This window comes from Helianthus annuus, chromosome 15, assembly GCF_002127325.2.
Source record: "Helianthus annuus cultivar XRQ/B chromosome 15, HanXRQr2.0-SUNRISE, whole genome shotgun sequence".
NCBI lineage: Eukaryota > Viridiplantae > Streptophyta > Magnoliopsida > Asterales > Asteraceae > Helianthus > Helianthus annuus.
In genome coordinates, this window is record NC_035447.2 from 72,436,197 (window position 1) to 72,455,786 (window position 19,590).

The 19,590-nt window shown below is 42.0% G+C and overlaps 1 protein-coding gene across 1 annotated transcript; it reads right to left on the bottom strand.

The window, feature by feature from the left end:
- Positions 1-11,174: 11,174 nt before the first annotated feature.
- On the bottom strand, positions 11,175-12,674 carry LOC110913858. The gene has a single exon (XM_022158678.1). It carries the CDS (start codon positions 12,672-12,674, stop codon positions 11,175-11,177), a length of 1,500 nt encoding a protein of 499 aa, XP_022014370.1.
- Between the last annotated feature and the right edge of the window lie 6,916 nt (positions 12,675-19,590).

The following is a 19,590-nucleotide window of genomic DNA, read 5'->3' on the forward strand; positions in this document are numbered from 1 at the left end:
CGTCTAACACTTGGCTGTTTTGAGTGTTTGACGTTATATCGAGGTACTTTGACACAAGTTGAACCACAGAACCCTCGTTCGTACTTGTTTCTCCTGCTCGGACAGGAATCACCCAAATCCGGCCGGTGAGCTGTTCGGAACGGAGTTTAACGTTTAACCCGAAGTCGGTGAATCTCGTGGATAGAACCCGAATCTTGAACCGCACAACTACTAGGATGATAAGTGAGTCGGTTCAAACTCCGTTTCTACAGGTTTGAGGGCATTGAGTGTAAAAGAGTTGGAAGAAAGTTGGAAAACATTCTCTCAATCCTTTTCACCGTGTAAATGTTTAGATCTATGATAGATCTTTGTTTGTTTATGTGGAAATCAGCTAGATCCAAGTTATTCTTGGCGGATTGAAGCCAAAATATGAAATTCTTCAAGAACACCATGATGACATCATCCTAGAACACTTGAATCTTGATGATTTCACAGTTAAAAAGTAAGATTTGAAAGATAGAAAGGTGTAGGAGTGTGTATAGATCAAGAAAGTACAAGATTTAGGATGAAATCTTACCGGAATCGGAAGGAATCTGAGAGAAGAAGAGGAGAACGAGCTGGTCGATCAGAGGTTTCCAAAAGTAGAAAGTTGAAAGTGACAAGGGGTATTTATAGGCTTCCAAAAGAGGAAAGGGGCTGGCCGATCGGTCAGGCACCCCGATCGGACAGCCTGTCCGATCGGACAGCAGTCCGATCGGCTGGGAGCCTGATCGTTCAGCTGCCTGATTCGAGCGTTCGGTGCGACGATTTTCGATATTTCGATTTCGATTGAGGACGATGCGTGTACAATAGAGTTTCCTATTCAAATTACTTTTAATCCCAACCACTATATCTAACATACAATCACCTATGTCTCGCGCTGTCTTTTCGCCACCAATTATCATAATTCGATTTTGATTGAGTTCGATTGAGTTTTGAGTTTCGATTCGAGTTTCGATTGATTACCACACATAACATAAAGTAAACACGCACATAAGGCACACACACACGTATACTAACACCAGAATTCGCGTAATTCGAGTCTCGAGTTCGATGATGATTAGATTAGCTCGATTATCGATTAGTTGACTTTATCGCATTGTTACTTCCTACCATTCACAGTCGTTTAGCGTTTCGCATTGATCATTCGATTACTTTGATTAATAACACTTACTCCACATAATACAACTAACGTAATCGCAACCATAAAGTAGACTAACTATGGTCAAAGAAGTCAATCTTGACTTTGACTTTGACTTTGACATTCGGTAACACGGGGTGTTACACTCCATAGTCTTACAAGAAGCCCGCAAACTCGCCCTGAAAGCCCTCAATTCCAGCCGCTGGAACATGTACAAAAACCTCCAGTTAGCAAGAAAAATGAATAAAGTTGAGATGAAGATATCGAGGTTTGTTCAGGGTCCGTTACAACTGAACAATTTGTTTTGGCTGATTTGCATCATGTGAGGTTCGTAACAACTGAAAGGTTTGATCAGCTTGATGGGTCGGCTCATCGGCTTGAACAACGACTTGGGTTGTTGAAGATTGATGGGGAAATGGACCAATTGGTGGAGAGCTAAGACGAATGATTCGTGGGTCGGCTCATCGGCTTGAACAATGAGTTGGGTTGTTGAAGATTGATGGGGAAATGGACCAATTGGTGGAGAGCTAAGACGAATGATTCGTGGGTTTCTTCCCCAAATCAAAGATCCACATATTTCTTCCTCAAAACAAGGACCCCCAAATTTATATATTGAACCTGGTCGCTGAAGGAGGGCGATGATGCTAGCCGGATTCTTGTTATCATCGTCATCTAGACACCGCCGCCGTCGAACTTGCCGAGAACGGCTTGCAGTCGAAGTCGTCATCGCTAGGGTTTGTGGCAGAACCCTAGTATATGAATTAACCCTATTATCAATATCAAAATTAATTCATCACCATGAAATATGTTCCCATTCCCCTCATTAACCCCCATCCCGACCACCGTCAATTTGTGGTTTTCGAAATCTCAAGCTTAATCATCTCCCTTCTCTAATTTACATTTTCCAATTTCACCCCCTTCTTCAAGTACGGTCAGAGTCGGCAACAACTCCGACAGTCATCCACGGCGGCTCAGGCGACGGTTGCTACAGCGCCACAGATGGGGGTGGGGTGGTGGTGTTGTTGGTGGCAGGTGGCAGGTGGGTGGTGGTGCCGGTGGTTGTGGTTGTGACGGTGGTTGTGGTGGGGGGAGGGGTGGTGGTTGAAAGGTATATAACTTGGTGTTGACGAGGTTGGCTGGGTTGAGGCTATGGTCATTTAGGGTTGAGGTGTTAAAGAAGAATGGGAGAAGATGAAGAAGATGCTGAGTAAGGAGAGAGAGATCTGGTAGGGGGAGAGAGAGTTAAGGAGTGGATTGGATTTTTAATTTATAAATTTGATTAAACAAGGTAAAATGACCAAAATACCCTTATGTCATGAAAACCAATTGTGTTAGGACTAAAGGACACAACTTGTAAGGGGTTGCAAACATCGAGTACGTTTCTTGTAAATATTGAAGATAGAGGACACAGTTTGCAATAAGGGACATACATAAAGGACGAGTTTTGTAGTTTACTCAAAGAGAAAAATGCTCGGATAGTCCCCGTGGTTTGCTTCATTTTCACCTTTAGTCCCTAACTTTCTAAAATTACAGCTATAGTCCCCAAATTTTGCAATTTCGCTCTTGAATAGTCACTAACGTGAATGTGGGTTAACTTTTTGTGTTAAGTGTGTGTAAAATTACTAAAATACCCTTAATATTAAAAAAATTAAAACATTGAAAATTATAATAAATACATATGGGACCCACCCCATACCCTTCACCCTCACCCTCACCCTCACACTTTTCTCTTATTCTTCATCATACCCTCCTCTCTCTGCAACAACAATGGCGGTAACAGACTTGTTCGCCAGAGAAATCGCCACCGAGCTACTCAAAATGCTAATAACAATAACCCGAAAAACCTATTTACGCAAACCAATCGCCCAACAACTCATCCTCACCGTCAACTAACTGTTACCAATCATAACCGAAATCAAATACTCCGGCGTCGAATTAACCCAAACCCGTCAACACCAACTCGACAAAATCTCCAGGTCACACCCCAACCGATGGCGGAATCATCGGGGTATGGCACTGAGCGAAACAGATTGTCCAGAAGTCTCCATAACAATTATTATTACTATTCAATTTATATAATACGTCCCATACCGTACCTTAAATAGTAAACAAATTCTTACAGATAACATCAAGTCAAATATTCTCTTCCGACAACTCATATTTAAATATAAAAATTGTTCAAATGCTTTTAGAGGCTCGATCTGCAAGATCTACATATAACTATGCTCTAGACGCTTATTCTAAGCTCGCCTTCCTAGCAGATAAGAATCCTAATTGGCTGTCACGTACGTTAAAATAAAGTCAATACATAAAATGTAAAGGTGAGCATACAAGTTTGGTAATAGCATAATAGAGTTCGAAATAGTTTACGCATAACCAGCACGTACACAGAGGAAAACAAAGCATGTTAATTATCGACATGGATCTATCGATACCAATGACTGCGGGTTGACTGCCCGAGGCAGTTCGCAATACATGATTACCACCGTAATCCGTGCAAGTAATTGTCCTTAACAACCCCCGTGTGAACAGGTGCTGAGTCCAAACTATAGTACTATCATCGTTAAGGCAGGTAGACAGCATTTCACGTGTAAACATAACAACAAGCATTCATTTAGTCACGTAATACATGCGGTAACGGTTAGCGCTTGAAATAATTGAGTAGTGTGTTCGATTGTGATTTAGAATTAGGAACGTATGTAACACCCAAAAGTGCTAAAAGCAAAAAGGGATCGAGTATACTCACAGTGATTGATGGATTGAAGGGACCACTTGAGAGTAGGGTTAGCCTGAATAGTTCGATAGCATAACGATAAGCAACGCGTAAAACGTAAACAAGTGTCGGAGGGTCGGACAGCCTGGTCGATCGGATGGTAGGTCCGATCGGACGGCTTGATCGTTCGGTTAACCAGTCCGTTCGGACAGTCTGTCCGGTCGGTCAGTAGGCCGATCGGATGGACTGTTCGAGTGGCTTGTTTCTTCCCTTGAGAAGGATGTGTTTGTGTATGATGGCTTGACCTTTTGAGGTTTTCGTTGTAGTATTAGAAAACATTGAAGTATCCATACCTTTCAGGTCGATCGATCGAACGGACCGTTCGATCGGCAGGCTTAACCGATCGGTTGGGTACTTTAACAACAGTTCTTATCAGGGTGTCACCTGGTCGGACGGCTCGACCGATCGGGTGGCACTCCTACGTGTTGAACAAGTTGAAAATCGATTAAGTGTTGAAGCATAGTATCTCATGATCCGTAGAGTAATTCAAATCAGACCGTAGTCCGATCGAACATCACTTCGTTCAATACTAGACTTCATAAATTTTGTTAAAGTGTGGGGCCTTGTGCTAGCCGATCGGTTGGCCTGGTCGATCGGATGGCTTATCCGATCGGCTGGGCTGTCCGTTCGGACAGCCAGCCCGATCGGTCAGCTTCCAGACCTGGTCGGCCGGTTCGTCTAGCACTTGGCTGTTTTGATTGTTTGACGTTATATCGAGGTACTTTGACACGAGTTGAACCACAGAACCCTCGTTCGTACTTATTTCTCCTGCTCGGACAGGAATCACCCAAATCCGGCCGGTGAGCTGTTCGGAACGGAGTTTGACGTTTAACCCGAAGTCGGTGAATCTCGTGGATAGAACCCGAATCTTGAACCGCATAACTACTAGGATGATAAGTGAGTAAGTTCAAACTCCGTTTCTACCGGTTTGATGGCATTGAGTGTAAAAGAGTTGGAAGAAAGTTGGAAAACATTCTCTCAATCCTTTTCACCGTGTAAATATTTAGATCTATGATAGATCTTTGTTTGTTTATGTGGAAATCGGCTAGATCCAAGTTATTCTTGGCGGATTGAAGCCAAAATATGAAGTTCTTCAGGAACACCAATGTGACATCATCCTAGAACACTTGAGTCTTGATGATTTCACGGTTAAAAAGTAAGATTTGAAAGATAGAAAGGCGTAGGAGTGTGTATAGATCAAGAAAGTACAAGATTTAGGATGAAATCTTACCGGAATCGAAAGGATTCTGAGAAAAGAAGGGGAGCACGAGCTGGTCGGTCAGAGATTTCCAAAAGTAGAAAGTTGAAAGTGACAAGGGGTATTTATAGGCTTCCAAAAGAGGAAAGGGGCTGGCCGATCGGTTAGGCACCCCGATGGGACAGCCTGTCCGATCGGCTGGGCTGTTCGATCGGCTGGCCTGTCCGATCGGCTGGGCTGTTCGATCGGCTGGGAGCCTGATCGTTCAGCTGCCTGATTTGAGCGTTCGGTGCGCCGATTTTCGATATTTTGATCGAGGACGATGCGTGTACGATAGAGTTTCCTATTCAAGTTACTTTTAATCCCAACCATTATATATCTAACATACAATCACCTATGTCTCGCGCTGTCTTTTCGCCACCAATTATCATAATTCGATTTTGATTGAGTTCGATTGAGTTTCGAGTTTCGATTGATTACCACACATAACATAAAGTAAACACGCACAAGTAACACATAAGGCACACACACGTATCTTATATTTTTGTAATGTTTTAATTTTTTTAATATTAAGGGCATTTTAGTCATTTTACACTCATTAAACACAAAAAACTAACCCCTATCCACCCTAGGGTCTATCCGGGAACAAAATTGCAAAATTGGAGGACTATAGCTGTAATTTTAGAAAGTTAGGGACTAAAGGTGAAAATAGAGCAAACCACAGGGACTATCCAGTTATTTTTCTCTTACTCTAAATAAAAGTGTTTTAAAGAATATAGTTAAAGTTTATAAATCTTGCTTCCTTGTTTTATTAAATCTTAGAATCACTCAACGTAACAGACTTTTTTGAATGGATGTCTGGTAAATTGAAGGTTGATGCTTGATAGGACGTCCTCGACATGGATGGAGGGCAACCCCCCCCCCCCCCAATGGTATCGTATCGGCCATATTTAAGCTTTGATGTGTTTTGATATTTTATTTAAAGACTTGGTGTTTTGATGTAATTTATACTTGAGAATTTCCGCTTCAATTTAAGAACTATGCCATGTCGTAATGATCCAACTGTTGAGGTTACCTTGGTTCGAGGCCTTAGGATACTTACCAGGTCCTAACTACCCTACTTGTATAGCATTGAGTTTCATTAGGGTTAAACAACCTTGCCATATCAAAATCTGTGACTTAGAGTTTTATTTCGGCATTAACAAAACGTTACTAGCTTCAAGAGAAGAGATCATGATGGTTTATTATTATGCGCCGGTCCCTATGGAGGTAAAGTAGTCCTCACCTTCTATCATATCTACAAATCCAAATGTTATATGTATAAGAAAAGAACTTTATTAATGCATTAGAAGAACTTCAATTAATTGCCAAATAAAAACTTATCTAGGCTTGAATTTGACAAACACTCATATATGATGAGTCTCTCGGTTCTTTCAAAGCAACCCAACTAAATTACGATGGTGAAGCTTAGTAAATGAAGACTCAAAAACCAGTTGGTCCGAGCTGGTAAGAGTAGAGCTTCAGATGACCTTGACAAAACCTGGAAGATCACAAGGAAGAAAGCACACCGTTAGCCTCGTCACAGGGAGGGGGCCTCTCTGTGACCAAGCTCGGGCGTGAGAATAAGTATTTGTGAGGAGAAATAAGTCAGGGAGAGAGAGAGAGATAGGAGAGTTTAGAGAGAGAAAGTAGCGATTACCCTTTGAAGGAGGTCTTGGCAGGGTACTTATACTTTTTGGATATGCTGACGTGGCGGGTTAGTTGGGGTCGGACCAGTCGCTATCAGGTAGTTAAAGCTGTGGGCCCCTAGTTAATTAGGGAAGATCCCATTGGTTGGTCATTCCGACCAGAAGTGCTAGGTCCGACTAGTCATTGTTCCGATCTTATACTTTACTAAGTATTCGGTCCGACTAGGACGTATCCTCATTAAGTCCCCCTAGTTTGTAGCGTTTGTTTAGTAAAAGCTTCGAACTAAATGGCGGGGTTTTTAGATTCAGCGCTTTTTCTGTGGCGGTTTTGTTTTTTGAATTTGAATTTCGGCGGTGATTTTCATTAAGTGACTGGCGGTCGTTTTATCTTTCCTTTAACTGACGTTACACTTGACTTGCGTCACCCATTATGACGTGTCGTGCTTCTATTGGGCCGTTTGAGGCAGTGTATTTTCTTTATAAATTGGTGAAAAAGTCACTTTTTCACTTTTTTTTATCTGTTTCTTCTTCCCCCAACTCTTCATCTTCCTTTGGATTATTGCTTTTGCAGGCAGGTTAGTATCTTCTTCTTTATAAATCATGGCTAACAAAAGTAACTTGTCCGGCTGTTTCAATATTTTAAACCGGAATGGTCTGGCGTGGTTTGTGGAACAATACGCGATTCCTGCTTCTTTACACCCCATTCTTCCTAAAAAAGATACAACTATCTATCCCTTCGCTCCTGGGAAGACAGGTGTTTACACCTGAATGTTCGATTACTGTAACTATCGTCTTCCTTTGACGAAATTTTTGATTAGGGATTTGTTGTTTCATGAGGTTCATCTTTCCCAGATGAACCCCTTCGGTCTGGCCAAGGTATGCCAGTTCGAACTTGCCTGTCGTAGCTTAGATTCCGATCCAGATTTGGATGTGTTCCGGGCCCTTTATAAGCTGAACCGGTCCGGTGATTGGTACACTTTCGAGGTTCATAAGAAGAACGCCTGCTGTTATTCATGGATTACTACAAGCCTGAAGGATTGGAAAGACCGCTTCTTTTTGGTGGATGATCGGTGCGTACCTGCTGAGATGACTTGGAGGTTAAAAAGATCCAGTCTTCCTCCCCCCCTTCCTGAGGATGTTGTGTTTAATAAGGGTTTGTACGCTGCTCTAATTAAGGAGGCCGGTCGTGTCCAGAAATTTCCGGAACACATTCTAGTCATGGGGAGGATAAGCACGATATGGTCTGAACCGGAGTATTATCCTACCCTTAAATGGGACGGAGAGGGTTAGTTATGTCTTTAGCTTGAACGTCGCTTTTCGTGCATTGTTATGCTTTCTATTTTGCTTCGTAAGTATATTTATTTTGTGTACTGCTTTGTTTTTCGTAGTTATGGGTTTGAAGGAAGCTTTAAGGTTGAAATCTTTTGATTCCACCGAGCTCGATATTCGAGCTACAAGAACGCCAAAGGGGGATCCACCGTACCTGTCTGTAGTGAAGGAAAACCTTTACCCGATTAGGGAGCCTGTTGCCGTGGCTAGTCAGGGGGGTTCGAGCTCGGCTCCCTCAGCACAGGTGGCGAATGTGGCCCCGGTTCAAATAACTTTGGTGGTTGGCGGGGATAAAGGAAAAAAGACCGGGTCAAGTGGAACTAAAGATTCTGGTTCGAAAGTTGTGCTGTATAGTTCGGAACATCTGTCTGTTGAAGATGAGGGAGTGAATGCTGAAGGTGGCGAAGATGATGCTGAGGTTCGTCCTTAGGTCAGCTTTAAGAGGGGGCGAAGTACTTCTTCAAAACCCGATCCGAACCCCCAAGAAGTTGAAGAAAACAAAAGTAGATATGAAGACAATTGTTTTAGAGGATGAAGTCGATCAACTTACCGGGTTTTCTGTAGCCGGGGGTTTACTGGAAAATTTAGACGCTCATCTTCATGGTGGGAAGACCCCGAGGGATCAACCTGTCAGCCTTCCTTCAAGTCCATTATCCTTTGTGGGTCAAACTACCAAGGTGATCGATGTCACCAACATGCCCGATCCGTTGGCTTTTAAGAAGATTGACTTTTCTCCTTCAGGTAAGCCTACAACTGGGGTTGCTTCTAACGTTTCGAGGCCAAGTCCTCAGCAGATTGATGGTGGGGATAGTGCCTCCTCTTCCCCCTTATGGTACGAGACTGAAGCCGTTTTTATCTGTCGAGAATTAGGTCCGGGCAAGGCGATGGATGTGGATTCGGCTCAAGCCTTGGAGAGGTATGTTCCTGATTGGTCGTTGGTTAATAAGGATAGGATTGTGGATACTCTTTCTGCGAAGATGTCGCTATTTCATATCGGCACCCCTGCTGAACATGCTCATTACCGAAAGATGAGCGGACCGGAGCTCGGAAACGCCTTAATGCTGAATCAAGCCCAATCTAACTCTCTGGTGGTCGAAGCTTATAAGCAGTGGGTTGGGCAGAGTCTAACTGCCGCCAATACGAACGTGAGGTTACTTTTCTAAAAAACGAAGAAAATGTTCGATCAAAGACAAAACAGGAACTTTCTTCACTTCGAGCTCAGGCAGATCGATTGAAAGAGCAGGTTTCTGAAGCCAAAGAAGTTAGCAAAGCCTCTCAAGCCTCGGCCGCAACTGCTTATGAGGCTCGTGATAAAGCTGTCCATGATTTAGAGAGTTTGAAACTGAAGTTTGAAGAGTTGGAGAAAAAGTTCTCGAAACAAACGAAAAGGAAACGAAAGATGAAACCTAAATCATGGATCAACTTAAAACATTTATGGCTCCTACGTAAATATGAGGAGAGAAATAAGGCGGAGCAGAAGGAAATGCAGTCCACCTATGATCAACTGCTGGCTGATCATATTCGCCTAGTGAATGGTACGCTCATCGCATTCTTTGTTTGTTTGTTTGTTCAGCCTCTAACCTTTGGTTCTCTTTTAGATAAGCTTGAGCTTGAGAGGGCCCATGATAGATCCATTTAATCTCATCAGACCATGATTGCCGATGCAAAAGATATGATGACACGGTACGATGGTGAAATGGTCGAGTTGTACAGCCTTGTATCGGAGCTTATGCTTACAAAACAATGGTTCTTAACCGATCGGGTAGCTTGGGTTGTTAAACTGGTTCATCAGAGCCCTGAGTTGGGGAAAGTGGTTCCTGATTTGGTGAACAGTGTCAACGCCGTTGGTGTGAATAATGGCATCAAGAAGGGCTTTCAAGCTGCAAAAAGTTCGGCCTGGTCCGTTGAAAAGGTTCTCGGATATGATAAAGGAGCCAAAGACACCTTGGATGTTGCGATCAAGGCTTTTGAAAATTTTCACATCTCGGTTCTTGACATGGTTTCGATGCTGGTGAACGAACCTCTGTCGGTTATAAAGCAGAAGAGTGAACTTCCCATTATCAAGGAAGATTAAAAAAGAAAGACCTTGTGTGTGTTTTTTGTACTCGTACAATGTTTTTATTTCTATTATGGCATGTAACCGTACAATTTGGGCTTGTTATGATTTTATCAGACACGCTTTCTTAACTTTAGGGAATCGTAACTTTGGTTATGATATTTATGCTTGGCTTTTAGTTTTAGTTTGCGTCCAAACCTTTACTACTTAGCCAAATCTTTATCGGGCCATCTAGATGACCGGATCGTAGCAAGAACTTTTATAAGTTTGTTTTACTTGCTTAAATCCTTTATGCTTTTTATGATTGGATCGAATCAGATCCTTTTGCTTAATAGATTTTTCATATTTTTTGAACTATTTAAGCCTTCTCGATTGGCGCAAGGCATGGGTCGAGGCCCGCTTGTGCACACTTTATATCGTTCGAACTTATACATAGATATGCTATGGTTTGTACTGTTAGAATTTAGATCGCTTTATTCAATAGCTTGATAACATAGTTCCGGGGTAGACCCTCCTGGTTTTACAGGAAAATTGGAAACATGTTCGGGGCATTACCCTCCCGATACTTACATGGAAAAAGGAAATACTAAAAATAAAAAGAGCGATCTTTTTGGCCCGTAGTAGGCAGGCGTCTACATGAAGCATTTCTTCAGATGAATCCCATTCCATGTTCTTGGGACGGAGGTTCCGTCGATCTTTTCGAGCACGTAGGACCCTTTATCACTAGCATCTTTTATGCGATACGGTCCTTCCCACTTAGGGGTCAATTTTCCAGGAGCCTCAACTCGACTTGCGTCGTTGCTCCGGATCACATAGTCTCCAATTATAAACTTATAAAGCTTGGTACGGGCGTTGTAGTACTTTTCGATTTTCGTTTTGTATCGGGCTTCTTTGATTGCACCTATGTTTCGGCGTTCTTCCAATAAATCGAGATTGGATCGGAGCTCCTGTTCGTTTTCCTCCCAATTTTTTCACCTTTGATTCAGGAGCCCGATCTCTGCGGGGATCATTGCTTCGGTACCGTACGTAGGGCTGAACGATGTTTCTTCGTTACTTGTCATGTGTAGGGTTCGGTAAGCCCATAGTATGTTCGGTAACTCGTTTGCCCATCCTTTTCCTTCGTAACCAAGCCTTCTTTTTATCCCATCGACGATTCGGCGATTTATCTGTTCGACCTGCCCGTTCCCCTGTGGGTGAGCGACCGAAGAGAAGACTTGGTTAATTTTCAAACTCTCACACCACCACTTGAATGGGTTTTCTGCAATCTGTTTTGCATTGTCGCTTACTATATATAGCGGAAGACCGAAACGACACACGATCTGTTCCCAGAAGAACCTCGTCACATTATAGCCAGAGATAACCATGAATGGTCGAGCTTCCACCCACTTGGTGAAATAATCTACTGCCACCAGCAAATACTGAGCACTTCCGCTTGATCGTGGGAAGGGCCCAACTATATCTACGCCCCACTTTTGAAAAGGCCATGCATCAGTTACTGGGATCATTTCATTCTTCGCTCGGAGGCTTATCGACATGTGTTTTTGGCATTCATCACATTGTTGGAGCTCTTTTACAGCACTTTCGTGCATCCCGGGCCAATAATACCCTGCATTCCTGACTTTTGTTACGATCATTTTTGTTCCGGCATGGATTCCGCAAATGCCATAATGTATTTCTTTGATGATGTAACTAGCTTGCTCTGGATCGAGACATTTTAACAGAGGGCCGAGAAAAGTCTTTCGGTACAAACCCCCCTCTTGCATTTGGTATTGAAGCGAGTTGATCTGGATTTTTCTGGCCTCCGCCTTATGAACTGGCAAAACATCGTGTACCAAGTAGTTGATGATCGGAGTCATACAAGTTTGTGATGGAGCTTCCACTTGCATGACCTGTGGAGTGGTGATCGAAGGTGCGGTCAACACTTCTACCCGTTCCTCTTTAGCGAGATGGCTGAATGACACAGATGCTAGCTTGCTTAAAGCATCGGCCTTTTTGTTTTTGCTGCGAGGGATGTGTTCGACCTTGCACGAGTCGAACAATGCCATCGCATGCTTCACTTGTTCTAAATACTCGATCATGTTGGTTTCCCTTGCTTCATATTCTCCATTTACTTGATTTGCTACAAGTAGCGAATCAACATGGGCTACGACGTTTTTTGCTCCAACTTTGGCTACTAAACGCAAGCCGGCCAATAATGCCTCATATTCAGCTTCGTTATTGGAGCTCTTGAATTCTAGACGGAGTGCATATGTCATATCCTCGGTGAGTATTAATCCGGCTCCCGCATCTTTGGCGCTCGAAGCTCCATCCGTATACAAAGACCATGGTTTGTTTGGACCCTGCTCCGTTCCTTCCACTTCCTTATCCTCCAGCATTTCGACTAAGAAATCAGCTATCACCTGCCCTTTTAATGGACCCTTGGTTTTGAAGGTGATGTTGAAGGCGCCCAACTCGATCGCCCACTTTGCCATGCGGCCCGACACTTCGGGTCGCCGAAGAACGTGCTGAATTCTTTGATATGTTCGAACCTCAATTGGGTGAGATTGAAAATATCGGCGAAGCCTTCGTGAAGCATGGACCAAAGCTAGAGCTAATTTTCCAAGTTTGGATACCTTGTTTCGTAATCTTTTAACGTTCGACTTACATAGTAAATGGAGATTTGAGCTCCGGTTCGATGGGCGACTAGAACTGCACTGATGGCGCCGCGTGATGCGGCCAAGTATACTATTAGCACCTCGTCTTCTTTCGGGACGGTGAGAGTTGGTAATGTGCCCAAGTAAACTTTGAGTTCTTCAAAAGCTCGTGCAGCTTCACTGGTCCATTTAAATTCCGATCTAAAACTTTTTCTTAGCACATCCATAAATGGGTGTGATCTGTCTGCTGCTTTCGACAAGAAACGATGGAGAGCAGCCAATTGCCCATTCAGGGACTAGATTTCTTTGACTGAGGTCGGAGGCTTCATGGTAAGGACAACGTCTATCTTGTCTGGGTTGGCTCGTAAGCCTCGCGATCCGACCATGACGCCTAAGAACTTCCCTTCTTCTACTCCGAACGTACATTTTTTAGGGTTCAATTTCATATTGATGCTTCATAGTCGGGTGAATGTTTCAAGTATATCTTTCAAGATAGCCTCTTCATCGTGACTTTTGATCACGATATCATCAACGTATACCTCTAAATTTCGTTCAATTTGGTCTTTAAAGGCTTTGTTCATTAAACGTTGGTACGTAGCGCCGACGTTTTTTAAGCCGAAGGGCATCTTCGTAAAACAGTAAATTCCCTCGTTGGTGACAAAAGCCGTCTTATCTTTATCAAAGGCACTTCCTCCGTCTACGTATATTCGTCGGACCAGATGTCCTGCGATCACGGCCGATATTGTGATTGGTCCGTCCCGAGCATCTTCCGGGTCGATCGGAGGGAAAAACGTAGGTTGGTGCATCCAAGCTTCCATGTACTGGTTCGATCGTTTTACCTCCCTTGGTTCGGTAGATCGAATCATATTAATTCCGGCCTCGGTGTTCGGATTGTCGGCTGCGGTTGTTGATTTTTTTGCCATCCTTTACTTCTTTTACGAGGTGGGAGAGTTTTCCGGATCGTACGACTTTCTCGATTTCCTGTTTTGGTGCCCAATACTCATCGGTCGTATGCCCTTTGTCTCGGTGATATTCACAATACTTATTTGGAATGTTTGTCCGATGTAGGCCACTGCATCGAAGGTGTAGGAAACCGCGTGGTTTCTGTACTAAGGATCTCGCTTGGCGACTTAGTTAGTTCGGAGAAAGTGTTGAAACGTACGTTATCAGTTCGGAAGTTGTTTCGATCGGACTTTTGATACGGACCACGACTTCGGTTCCAATTGCTGTTTCTATCTTTCGGTGGTGACGCGTTCCGTCTCCATGACACGGTTCAAGCCTTTGCATTTTTTGCTGTTGTTTCATTCGGCTGTCCACATGCGCTTTTTCCCCGAACAAAGGCTCGAGCTCGTTCCATAAGTACTTCCATGGTTTTTGTGAGATCTTCATGGAGCTTTTCTACGAGCTGATTGTTTCAGACTCCGTGACAGAACTCGGAAACGCGGAGTTGATCAACTGCTCCACTGATCTGCATGCTTTCTCGATTAAAACAGTCAATGAAATCTTCTACGGATTCTCCATCGCGATATTTTATGTGATGAACTTCAGTAATGTCTTTCTTGCAGCGTCGCAGTTGACAGAAATTTTGCAAAAACATACGCCGGAAGTCCTCAAAATGATCGATCGATCCTTCCGGTAAACCATCGAACCATACCCGTGCTGATCCGGTAAGAGTCTGAGCGAACATGTGACACCATGCTGGCATGGGCCATTGTTTGACCTTGGCCGCTCCGGCAAAAGCGAACATATGATCGTCCGAGTCAGACGTACCATCGTAAAACTTTAACGTTGGAGGCATCTTCAGTTTTGCCGAAAGTGGTGCATTAGCGATCCTTAACGTGAACTTTGACTGAGAAGTCATAGATGTAGGATGATACGGCATGATTAACTCTTGATCCTGAGGGTTTAGACCCATAGATCCCTGGCGAAACAGGTCGTAAAGACCGTTATTTATTGGAGTGTTCGTAAGGGTGGAAACTTGTGAAACACATGTTATCGGAGTGGAGATTATAGGACTTACCATAGATCCAGAGGCGAAAATTCCGGTGGAGATGTGGTTAGCCCCTGGGTAAGCACTGCTGAACAAGTTCGTACGGAGGCTCTATAACATTTCCTCACGATGTTGCTGCTGCTGCTGGAGCTGCCGTAGCAAGTCAGCATTCCGTAACAGGAAAGCATTATCGAAATCAGGCAATGGCGTGGAGACTAGAGCAATAACCGAAACTATGGTTATAGAGCTCGCAGCTATAGAACTTGTTGGTGGAAGTATCGTTGTTGATCCTAACGAAACTGTCAAGGTGGCAGCTGTTGTGGAGACAACTGCTACAGATGGAGCTCTGCCTTCCAGAATGTTGTTAAAAGACGGGAAGGTACTTGTAGATTCCATAATTTCGAATGAAAAGAATCGACGAAGTAGATTATGTGAATTCGAGGGGATGGCGCCACAGAAGACTCAAAAACCAGTTGGTCCGAGCTGGTAAGAGTAGAGCTTCAGATGACCTTGACAAAACCTGCAAGATCACAAGGAAGAAAGCACACCGTTAGCCTCATCACACGGAGGGGGGCCTCTCTGTGACCAAGCTCGGGCGTGAGAATAAGTATTTGTGAGGAGAAATAAGTCAGGGAGAGAGAGAGAGGAGAGTTTAGAGAGAGAAAGTATTGATTACCCTTTGAAGGAGGTCTTGGCGGGGTACTTATACTTTTTGGATATGCTGACGTGGCGGGTTAGTTGGGGTCGGACCAGTCGCTATCAGGTAGTTAAAGCTGTGGGCCCCCAGTTAGTTAGGGAAGATCCTATTGGCTGGTCGTTCTGACTAGAAGTGCTAGGTCCGACTAGTCATTGTTCCGATCTTATACTTTACTAAGTATTCGGTCCGACCAGGGCATATCCTCATAGTGAACAACTTCACCTCATTTTTAAATGTGGTTTATCGTGTCAGGAATCTCTTTGAAGCCTCCTCACTACTATCTGAGCTCCCCTTTATGTAATCATCACTTAAAACTCCATTTGTTTATTCCATTATACATTAACCGCCCCTTACAAAAAAATAATTGTTCGATACCTTGTAATCATACCTGAATCTACTGTGTACGATCTTATTGTCGAAGAAATTTTTTGTCGCTCCGATCACCATACTGAATTCGTATTCCATAAATGCCAGAATGCCCGTATCCGTAGTTTTACCTGGAAAATGGGGAGTAACAATATGTATCATGAATTGGTTTGATGCACAAAAACTTACTTTCTAAACTTTCTTCAACTAACTTCTTCTTCCTCGACATTGCAAAGGTACAAATAGAAACCGCTGTATATTATCACATACGCAGTCTTCATAACCATAGATGTTACCGTGCGAGTTAGGTTTGTTTGTTTGTTTAAATGATCACATAAATTGTTAGATAGTTATATGTATTTGCTTGAAAGTTAAAGTATGCCCCCTCAATGTTTAACTACACTTACCCTTAAAACCCTATACTTTTTTCATTTGTTTTTTTCTTTTTTAAACTAACCACATTATGACTCATGCCTCACTCACAACTCTTTTTTTCTCTTAACATGGTTTTATTAAACTTTGGATGTACCATGACATGCATATTTTTATCTACGTGTAAATTTTATTCAACACTGACTTGTGATTAATAATGTATAAGTCATTGAAGCACAAACGTATAAAATATCAAACCTACTTAAAGGTTTTTTTTCCTCTTCAACCTTTAAAATATGAAGTTTTGTATAATTGTGATTTTCTCATTGTGACCTACTTATTTTAACAATGTTTCGACATTACTTTTCTCGCATGGTAAATACTAATGTACAAGCAGTCAAAACCGAGACTTAGAGTAAGTTTTTTACAGCCTTTTTCTCTTATCCTTTGAGTTAAGAGAAGAAGAGAAAACATTAGCCTAACACCAAATGCAAGTGTGTTCAGAGTTCGATTCGAATTCGAAATACTTGAAATTCGACTCGATTCGAATTCGATTATCATGGTGTGTATTGAATTTAAAAAAAAATCAAATTCGATTCTATTCTTATTCGAGTCTAGTAATCGAATTCAAATCGAATACGAATTTATAATTTTCAATTCGAACTCAATTTATACATACATACATATATATATATATATATATATATATATATATATATATATATATATATATACATACACGCGCATATAACTTCTACTTTTGGGCCAAATAATAAATTATCTCCATAAGTAATAAGTCCAATATTCATAACATTACCAAGCCCAAATGACAAATAGCTTATACTACTTATTAGGGATGAGCATTTGGCACTGGGTACCGGTACCGAATTTTCCGTACCGAATTTTTTCGGTACCGGTACCCACTTTTTGGCATTTCGGTATCGGTACTTTCGGTACTAGTACCGGTTTAGTACGGTACTAGTAAAATACTAATTTTTACCTTCAAATACCGGTACCGTAACGGTCCCGTACCGTACCAAAAATTTCGGTACAGGTACTCAGTTTTGACGAATTTCGGTATCAGTATTTTCGGTACCGGTTCAGTACAGTATCGGTACCACGCTCATCCCTAGTACTTATTTCTAAATTCATAGCTCATTTATTAATTTTGATGTTAAAATAATTAGTTTCTAGTAGTTTTATAATAAAGTAAAATAATTTACTATTTAGGGTGAACTTGTATAAAATCGAATTTATTCGAATATGAGTTTCAAATACGAATTAGATTGAATCGAATAAATCAAATCTAAATCGAATTGGAATCGAGTACGAATTAGGTGATAAAAACAAAAATTCAAAAAATTTGATTAGATTAATTCGAAAATTCTTTACTCGCTTCGTTGAACACCCCTAGTTAAATGTTTAGATTCTTGTAACGCTTCGCATACTTGTACCTTCCTTATTTAGAAAGTATTGTTGTATTTCTGTTTTAAGAAACTTGTACTCATGTTGTATTCTATTTCATTTCAACTTTGTAATCCGAGACTATTGATCATAATGAAAATTCAAGTATTTTATTCACATTCATGTTATTCGTATTAGGCTTGTTTGCATATTCATACTCAAAATCAATGTTTTAAACACCATTATGCATTTTTTATTCTTGTACAATACACATTTATACTCGTTACACGTAAAACCGGATAAAAAGCACAACATAATTGAACTCGGACTTTCGAGCGGAAGGGAAGGGCCTTTCGCACGAAAGGCCCCTTTCGTGCGAAAGGGCCCTGTCGCCCCAACCTCTCTGTCGCCCCAAATTCACCCTACATCTATAAATAGGTGCACTATTCACTCATTTTGCTTGCTCATTTCACTTGACACTCTCCAAAATGCTCTGAAAATTCCTCTCACACGATCAGAAGCTTTGGTACCAATTTTCTATAATTTTCCTTACATATTCTTGCATTTTAATTCCATTTCTTTAACTTTTGCAAAACCCATCTTGATTGAACACATCTCATGGATGGTTTTCACGAGTTTGCTTAGGCAAACTGATGTTGAAACCTCACCACATATGAGATTCAGATCAAGATTTACAAACTTTGATGTTTTTACATCTTGCTCATACGTTTTATTTTAACTTTTGTACAAGCTATAATAACCCTCCAAAATAATTTTTACACCTCTAATATGTTTAGAATACCCCTATACGTCCTAAAATACGCCCTATATACGAGATTTGATCCTAAATACCTCCAATTTTATAAAATAAAATAAAAACAAAATCAGTGGGGCGCTCGCGGGCCGCGAAGGCTTTGCCTTCTAGCTACGCGGGGCGCGACAGCTGGTCATCAAGGCACATCCTGGTGCTGCCACGTGTCATGCCATTTTTCGAGCCTACCCCATGATCAGGCCAAGCTAGGCTCTACGTAGTCTACGTCGCGGGCCGCGAAGGCCTTACCTTCGTTTTACGCAGGCCGCGAGGGCCTGGTCGACCAGCCCTATAAAATGGGAGCTCAGAAGTTCATTTTCGCCGCTCATTCTCTTGATCTCTCTCTCAATTTCTGCATAGTATACATAATTCTCGGGCAAAATACCCCCCCCCCCCTAAATAATGAAGTTCTGCCTCGTTGTAAATATCATAACCCCCGGTTACGTATTAGATACGCTGCCCGATTGATCTAGGGTTCCGTAACGGCTGTCGTGGTTCTGCCTGACGTAGTCGTTGGAGTTCTGTCTCGGGGAGGGTATTACTAATGTAAATGTTGGGTTATTATACTAACACTGTGCATTCTGTAATTAATAGATAATCACCAGGAAATTACAAAGGAAAACCCTAAGATAGCAATGTGAGTAATCCTCCTTTTTGCAAACTGTTTTTACAAAACCTCAAATGTTTTACATTATATTAAACAGTGATTGAGTATTTTTACTCTACAATTATCGTCGGTATGTTGGGGTTTTGTATACAAAATTTGTTACTACACTATAGTAACATGACCACAAGTCGGGTTGACAGTACCGTGGGTGGTAATTAAAGTAGAAAATAAACAAATGTAATTGCGCGACCGCCCTCAATGCTGTAAACGGTTTTACCTGTCTTGATTAAACCGGGATTCACTCACCAGTATTTCCCACTGACAAAATGTTCTTAAACGCGTTTCAGGTAACAAAATGTGAAAGCCAAATAGAAGCCAGCTGGGCAGCACCGAAGGCTTGGAAAAGTGGCTATAAAAGTTACCTAAATAAAGAGATGTTTTTATTTAAATAAAATTGGGTTTATCCCTATGAAAATGTGTGTACGGGAAACTTGGGATTTTCCCATG